The sequence below is a fragment of the Cariama cristata genome, unplaced genomic scaffold, assembly GCF_000690535.1.
Source record: "Cariama cristata isolate BGI_N322 unplaced genomic scaffold, ASM69053v1 scaffold39834, whole genome shotgun sequence".
NCBI classification, from domain to species: domain Eukaryota; kingdom Metazoa; phylum Chordata; class Aves; order Cariamiformes; family Cariamidae; genus Cariama; species Cariama cristata.
In genome coordinates this window covers 1,747-10,311 of record NW_009613086.1, presented here as the reverse complement: position 1 = coordinate 10,311, position 8,565 = coordinate 1,747, and the positions used below count along the sequence as shown (strand labels likewise).

The 8,565-nt window shown below is 38.2% G+C and overlaps 1 protein-coding gene across 1 annotated transcript; it reads right to left on the bottom strand.

Annotated features, from left to right (window-relative positions):
- Positions 1-2,812: 2,812 nt before the first annotated feature.
- HNRNPA3 (heterogeneous nuclear ribonucleoprotein A3) lies at positions 2,813-7,493 on the bottom strand. Its single transcript, XM_009698869.1, has 10 exons — positions 7,371-7,493; positions 7,135-7,281; positions 6,842-7,052; positions 6,503-6,592; positions 6,334-6,426; positions 6,133-6,213; positions 4,873-5,019; positions 3,895-4,020; positions 3,737-3,808; positions 2,813-3,650 (listed from the first exon to the last, which is right to left on the bottom strand). The coding sequence occupies exons 2-9, from the start codon at positions 7,276-7,278 to the stop codon at positions 3,756-3,758; spliced, it is 945 nt and encodes a 314-aa protein (XP_009697171.1). The 5' UTR covers positions 7,279-7,281; positions 7,371-7,493; the 3' UTR covers positions 2,813-3,650; positions 3,737-3,755.
- Between the last annotated feature and the right edge of the window lie 1,072 nt (positions 7,494-8,565).

Genomic DNA, 8,565 nt, shown 5'->3' with positions numbered 1-8,565 from the left:
CTTTCAGCTGGGTATCACGTGACGGTATTGGCCTCCACTCAACTACCCTGCCTGAAAGCACCAGAAATTTGAAAGGGAGCTCTTTGATTTGTAGAGATAAATACAAACCCACCCGGTAAGCCAAGGTTCATTTATTAGGAGGGAAATCACTGCTCTAACCAATGCAAAACGCCTTTACAGAATTACTGCAGCAGCAGCGCATCACACACTGCTGAGAACTGTGATGAAGCGCTTCAGTGTCTTCACCCTTCACGGTTTCTGTAAGGCGTCTCTTTCTATTGCGAGGTAATGAACAATTTCTCAGAACCCCACAGTACACTCCCCACAGTAACTAGAGCACGCATTTCAAAACATTCCTCACGTCTGCCTTGTTGATCTCGGACACACAGCCATTCTGTACCTGCCAGGAACAGAAGATTCTCGAACAGCAATTATGCCAGCAAGCAACCCTCATCCAGAACAGGAAACACGGGACGACATACGCCGGAATACTTGCTCCTTAATACTTATGGCTTTCCTTGACATTAAAAGGCTGGCAAAGGAAAGCCTAGGAGGAAACAACGGTTAAACAAGTGTTTGACTATACACTACAAATCTTACCCAGTCAGAAACCTTCAATTGAAGAGGATGTGCAAGACATTCCCCATTTTGTCAAGCAGCAGCTTCTCATTCAACCTGAAAATCAAAGAAATTACTCTTACCTTGTTTAAAAACCTCCCACTACTCTTTATAATTCATGAAAAATTTTAAAGGCAAACCTTACCTATGCTCATTGCCCTTCCTTTCAGGTCTAAATGCTAGACCTATTGATTTTGAGTCAACTCAAGTAGCTATCACTCAAGGAGGTTCCAAAAGGTGAAGAACTCTTGCTAGACTTTCTTCGATATTTCAGCTGTGATAAGCAGATTTAACTAGCCTTTGGGAAGCTGCTCACTATCAGCACAGTATCTTATGCCTTCACTTTTCTGGAAGTTGAAGCTGTTGCTCCTGCTGCCTTGTCATTCTTTAATTATGCTGACTTCTCCATACTCAATAGGCTGCTGAAGTCCTGTCTCCTTAGCAAAGTATGGATCAAAGAAGTACATCCTAGGTTCTTTAAAGCTGGTTAATCACTGTCCTCACGGCTTACACTTTTCCACGTCACAAACGACAGCTAAGCTACCCCACCCACCTACAAAGCCGTCACTTACATCCATCTCTTAAAAGGTTGCATACAGATCTTGTTCATAAAGTTTATTATGACACTATTTTTCAAAGTTAACATTGTTGTCACAGTACAGCTACAAGAGGCCCTGTTAAAAAGAACACTGTCAATACATTCTAAAAAAATTTAGAAATACCAGATCAATTGTCAGAAGGGACATCAACCCCATCCTCCAGTTGTCCCTGCAATCAGATGCACGCCCCAGGTACAAGTCTACACATCTTCTAAGCGTAGTAACGTACAAAGCAAGTCAGTAGTTAGGTGGCTCACTCCCTAGTGAGTTGTGGTTTAGTTTCCAATGCTTTCAAACTCCAAATGGGTTGTTTAAAAAACGCCTTTATTGAAATACAGCCTCCCCCCCACCCCAAGCCCAAATTAATATGTACAACAACAGAAGCGTTCACTAAATCACCAATTCTTGCTTTAACTTTAGAGATATTTTAAAACTCCACAGAAAAAATAAGCAGACTTTGAAATCCAGTTTGGAGGCTATCATCTTGACACCAGTTCCTTGTTTTAGCATACTACAGTCTAAATACACTCCAATAACAGCGTTTAAATAACATTGTTTAATTTTTTTTTTCAAACAACACACTTATTTTTCTACTACTTCTTAAAATTATAATTCATTATTAATGACTGATTATGCCTTGAGCCATTTCATACATCTTTGCAGATTCATTCCTACACTGGAATTGCATTTACCTTATACTGCACATTGACCCAGAAGTGAAACAGGTGTGAGTAATTCCAAGTAATTGTCAAGTGTCTGAGTATTTCTTCTATTGACTGGGCCCCTACTCTTTTTGAGTCTGAATTGACAGAAAGCACTGTCCTGGCAATAGTCGAGTGAATTCACATCAGATGAGAAAAGGACAGACTGTAGCACCTTAATTTGGAGGTCAGAAGCGAGAACGAAGTACAATTTCTAGCCATATGTGCTGATAAGATTTGCTACTCCAGTGCATCAAATCAAATTGTAACACGCTATCATTCTACCTGTGGAAACTCAAGACTGTACCATTCTACATTGCGGGAAGTGTTTCTAGTCAGTAAAATACAACTAGATTGTGTTTTGTTTTATCTTCGAGCTCATAGCTGAGCGTAGACATTCGCAAGGGAAAAAGCTTGAAAGCTATACTAGTTAGAGCCCATCGTGAATGGGCTTTTGGAACGCATTACCTGGGACTGTCAGTGATTACACCTGTGCTACCCTTGGCTCCCAGTCAGAAGAATGTGTCCAGAAAATTGCCTAGGGTGCACGCAAGAAAGTATATAGCCATTTAGTTAGTGAGGAACATACCTATTACTCTCACTATGACGCCTCATTTAATCGAAACAGCGCAGTCCGGTGTGAGGGAGAGGGAAATGGGGACAAAGGAAGGGGATGAAAATTCCAAGCCACCCTCCCCAAAGTATAGTTTTATTGAAACATGATTCATTGTATATCCCAAGGAAACAGGCACTTGATTCCCCCCACCTTAACTTCTCGGGAATTACAATAAATATAAAGGTAAAAAGCAAGTTTCTTTTCTTTTTTCTTCACCCAAGACTTTAGCAACTGCAGTTATCCCTTATACATCTCAAATGAGACGGGAGACAGCTTTAATGTGTCTAAAGTTGGTCGTGTTAAAATATTTATCATGCCTTATTTTCTTGAAGCGCTAGTACTAATACAGAACTACAAATTAAAAAAATATGCACAAACCAAAAAGTAATTTGAGATTTTCATTAAGGTAAAGCTTAGTTCTATAATTCACAAACACTAATTTGAGTAACTCAATCCTAGTTATACATCTAAACAAACTATAATGCAACATACAGATGTTTTCCCTCTGTATGCCTATGTAACTCATGTCAATGACAGTTACATATATACACTGAGACTAGACCCTTAAGACTGCAAATCAATAGGTGTTTCTATTGTTAACTTTAAATTAATACAAAATAGTAATTGAGAAATGCATTAATCCTCTTCTATTAACTAACAAGGAAACACCCTAAACTACATTTTATTTCTGTTATAGAATTCTCTGTACTAAATGTGGAAAAACTGAACTACACAAATATTGAAAAGTTAAAAATTCCTTAATTTGTTTATTCCTGGTACCACTACCACAATTTACAGGGCAATATACCTGATGTAATGGGAAAATAAAAAGAAAAAAGAAAGACAAAGCTACAACAGATAAAGACCTCAGGAATGTACATCTAATCGACACTACATTGCATTAATCAATAGCTGCACTTTTTGCAAACTGTGGCTATGACAGTCCTGAACAAGAAGGGTTTCCTGTTTAAGCTGCGGTAACTTTTCTGACTATGGATCATCGTTCCTTCTGTGGCAGATTTTACAGTTCCTCTAATGCATTTGGGACGACTGTCTCAAAGTAACCTGCAGCTTTCCTGACAACTCCTCGCTCTCTCTCCTGCTAAGAACTGTAGCCTGTTGAATACAGGATAAGAAAATTATTACTCTCAGTGAACAGTTGTACATTATTAATCATCATTATAAATATGCATTACACCTACCCTTTTTCTGGTAGCATTTTTAGAATCTTCTACCACCATAGCCCCCACTTCCACTTCCAGATCCATAACCACCTACAAAAAACAGGGTGTATATTGGAATACAAGAATAACAAGACATTTTAACCCAGAAAATGTTTTCTGTACAAAATCATATTTACCACCATAGGGACTGCCTGAACTTCTGCCACCAAAGCTGCCACCACCTTTCATGGGACCATAGTTAGACTGCTGTTGTCCACTGTAATTGCCAAAATCATTGTAGTTTCCACTTCCACCATAATTACCTGAAACAAATACAGATTTATAAAGCCACTTTTGTCCAACACTTAGGACGTGAAGCTTGCCAAATTATGACATCCGATGTAAATGTAAATTGTCATCGTTTAAAACAATTCAAAATACAGTTGCAAACATTTTGCAAGGTACCTCTACTCACAATGCACAAATGACAACAGACCCTTAGCATTCTGAAGATTAGAAACTGGTCTTTCATTGAAGATGAAAAACATCACATGACATCAAAAAAATATATACAGATTTGAGTAGGTAATTTGAAGACCAAATTTAAGGCGTCCAAACTCAGAAAAGCACATGGGTTTCACCATCCTTCTTCCACTGCCCAACACTCTGCATGTATGGCAATAACATAAACTACATACAATTTATTTGCTCCAAACAGTGACAAAACTGTAATAGGCATGCTGCATATATACATCCGAGGATGTAAGAAAATATGCAGCAGATTTTTGCAGCTTAACTCCCCAAACTTGAGGCAAACAATTAAAAAGCTTATACAAGCTTAATCTATAGTCCTCACAAAGGAGGACGCGATCTACATGATGTGAACTGGTATCTGACAGCAACAGCATACTTCAAATGCTCAAAAGCTCCGAAAGTCTCCTACTTCACCTCCACACACAGATTTATAGCTGCTGCTTTTTGAAAAATAAGTTCCAGGCAAAACAATGTTGTATAGTGTATCAAAGCTGGTCCAGATGGAAAAAAACCTTCTGTATCTAACATAGCGTTCTACATTAAGACCTAATCATACAACTCGTTCTGTGCAGAATCATACTTCAGCCATTATACAACTCAGCCTAAAAACCACAGATGTCTAATTAAAGCTAGCATCTTACCACCACCGAAATTTCCTCCTTCGTTGTAGCCGTCATATCCTCCTCCTCCACCTCCATATCCACCACCTGGGTTTCCATATCCTGGTCCTCCACCACCACCATAACCTCCTCTGCTGCCATAGCCAGGACCACCTCCATAGTTGCCACCTTTGAATAAAAGAAGAATCAAACTAAACACACCAAAGCTAAATATTTGTAAGGAAAGGTCCACTTAACAAAACAACAACAACAAAAAAACAAAACAAAAAAAACCCCAAAGAAACAAAGGCATACAATAAAAATGTACCACAGTATTTTCCCTGTATGAGCTTTTAATATTCACTGCAGTTACATCATTTACCTAAACTGTTTAATCCAAACAAAAAACCCCCATCAGTTTATGTATACCCTTGAAACATGATACTTAGAAGTTCATTCTGGCTCACAGAAAATACATAGACATGCTGCTACCACCATCCCCCATTACATGTAGTAACTGCCTCTTTATGCAATGGCTTTGTCAGTACTGTGCATCATCCTCTTTATGCCTCTCAACCAAAATGACTCAAGCAGGCAAAGCCCTCAAAACAATTCTGGTTTACAGTTTTTATCTAGACGTTCAGCTTTCTTTACATGTGTGTTAAAGCTCCTGGACATTATTTTTTTCTAATCACACATCTGAAAGACTTCGTATTCCAGATGCTGATCTGGCCTCTGACATTTTGATGGAGTAGTTCCAATCCGGGAAAAGGTGGCAAAGAACTCAACATCACTACATATACCTGCCTATAGAATCAGGACATGCTACTTCCTTCATTCCCCTCCCCTGCCCCCAAAAATGCTACTTCCACATCCATTTGGTAATTTCCACAATTCTCTGCAGATGCATTTTCGATACTCATCCAAACTCCATCATGAAAAAGGTATGACTGAGCTATGAAAAGTCATACAGTTGATTGAAAAGACTTCAGGTATGTTAGTTGGACACTCCTTTAATCAGTTTTAGTATTCTCAACTGACACCAGAATCTTCATTTAGTTCTCAATAATCATAAACAGCTGCTGTATGAACCTCATGATGAGGTTATTTAAAGGGTAAATATAGGAGTGTTTCTTTTTTCTACTCATTGTTTTGTGGAAGAAAGAAAAAAGCTTTAACTCTTCACAGCTCTACATTGTAGAACACATTATCAAAGCAGCTTTGTTTCCAAAGTGAGGGCAAGACTTACAGCTGGTTATAACGGTGGGGATGTGGGGTGCGGGGAGTAAACAATACACTTACCATCACCAAATCCATTGTATCCGTCACCACCCCCAAAGCTTCCTCTGCTCCCACCACCGCCACCACCACCCCCATAGCCTCCTGGAACACAAAACAGATGAGAATGTTTTCCTGAACACACGTGTTAAGTGTTTAAGCCAACTGACACAGGAAGTAAAAAAGTAGAAATCACATTCTATATAAAACATTCCAATCATTTACCTCTTCCACCAAAGTTTCCTCCTCTGCCAAAGTTCCCTCCACCGCCTCCGAAGTTTCCACGACCCATGAAGTTGCCTGAGCCACCCCCACGACCTACAAAATATTTCACTTAAATTACATTAATTGAAAACCTGTTACATAAAATACCCATGAGCAACTCCAAACTCACCTCTCTGAGAGCTAGCAGTCTGCATCTCTTGTTTTGAGAGTGCTTTTTTGACTTCACAGTTATGTCCATTTATAGTATGGTATTTCTGAACTAGAGGAAATTGTGAAATAGGAAAGCATCAGAAAATCAAATCATGGAAAGCAATATGCTGTAAAACTCTCACAGAAAGATACTGTAAGGCATGGCCACACTTTTAAAAAGGAACATTAAATTTACCCCATCTCTTACAAAAGTAAAGCAGTTGATTATGCCGACATCTTACATTCCACACACTGCTGTTCTGAAATCTAACAGTACACTTCTATCATGTAAGTAATTTTTCACTAAAGAGTTACCTACCAACAATTTTATCAACTGTATCATGATCATCAAAAGTTACAAAAGCGAAGCCTCTTTTCTTTCCGCTTTGCCTGTCTTCCATGACTTCTATGGTTTCAATCTTGCCATATTTTTCAAAGTACTCCCTTAAATTATATTCTTCTGTATCTTCTTTAATTCCACCGACAAATATTTTCTTTACTGTAAGATGTGCCCCAGGCTTTACAGAATCCTACAACACCAAAAATGACATTCAGCGTTTTAAATTATTAGGTAAAGGTTAGGAAATAAGGTTAACTGAAACACTAACTTACCTCCCTCGAAACTGCTCTCTTTGGTTCAACCACGCGTCCATCAACCTTATGCGGTCGAGCACTCATGGCAGCATCCACCTCCTCCACACAAGAGTAAGTAACAAAGCCGAAGCCTCTGGAACGTTTTGTTTGCGGGTCTCTCATCACCTGCAAAAACACAGGGGGTACTCTGCATTTCTGTACTAAATTAAGTACTGTATCCTTTAAAATGCACAAACTAATATTTGACACTTTACCACACAGTCCGTGAGCGTGCCCCATTTTTCAAAGTGCTCTCTCAAGCTATCATCTGTTGTTTCAAAGCTCAGACCTCCAATGAACAGCTTTCTCAACTGCTCTGGCTCCTTTGGCTCATGGCCCTACGAAATCAAAAACCAGAAATGTATTTTGAGTACAAACCACAGAGTTAAAATTTCACAGAATTACTAAAAATTATCTGTGCACATTATAACTACAAATAGCTGGAATACATTTACATAAAAACAATGACTTCTAATGGGTTTAGAGAGCAGCATAGTAAACACATAATGAGGTGTGATTTTAATTAAAACACTAACTAACTAACAACTTATGAGTGCTCAAATGCAAACAATAGTAAAGAGATTTCAACATACTAAATAATTTGGTTGCTCCCCACCCCTCCAGAAGTGCAGTCATTTTATGCCTATCTTATGTTCGAGTTGGATATTGCTCTGTAGGGATTAGCAATGAAGCACTGCTAGATAAAGGGAAGTTCCAGCACTTTATGAAGCATCATCATGAGGAACTATAAAAAAATTTAAGAATACAATGCAGAAGAAAAAAAGGTTTTTGTCCAAACTGAGTGTCTAGTCTTTTGGGATATCCATTTTGAAAGGTTATTTTTATGCATTTTGAAGAAATGTATCAATTCCTAAAAAATTATAAATTTTGTACTCACATAATTTTTAAGTTGAGTGCATGCAAGCAAGAAAGTAGAATTACGTATCTGTTTTCAGTGTTACAGGAAATACCTCTCAAATGTGAACCAACATGGACTTATGTCTTACAGATAAAAAAATGTTTTCAATAATGACTGATCAATGATCAGTTGTGGGTACAACTACTGGCATAAGACTAGTACCTTAACAAGTATCGTAAAACAAACAAGTTTAATTAAAGCTCTTGACAATATTACCTGCATATGATCACCCACATTTTCAAATATTGTAATTTTTGGAGCACAGTTTTCTATACCACAGTTAAAGTGGGCTTACAAATGCATTACTCTTTCTGCTCTCTTCCAGTGTTGTTTTTTTCAGTTGGGCAGAGAATATCCCCATCCATTTGACAGGAGTTTATGAACAATTATTTTACAGCTTTCTCCTATCCCCAGGACAGAGAAGTCTTATAAAAAGCAACCAGATTAAAATTTTACTTAGCAAGCCGGTACTTTTGTGCATGTAAAACACT

What these genes read in the sequence shown, in the direction of transcription:
- HNRNPA3 (XM_009698869.1), bottom strand. Translation starts at nt 7,278, where the DNA reads ATGAGAGACCCGCAAACAAAACGTTCCAGAGGCTTCGGCTTTGTTACT. An exon ending in AGGAAACTTTGGTGGAAGAG is followed by an intron (nt 6,214 to 6,333) that starts GTAAATGATTGG and finishes TTTGTGTTCCAG; the next exon opens with GAGGCTATGGGGGTGGTGGT. An exon ending in AGGAGGAAATTTCGGTGGTG is followed by an intron (nt 4,021 to 4,872) that starts GTAAGATGCTAG and finishes TATTTGTTTCAG; the next exon opens with GTAATTATGGTGGAAGTGGA.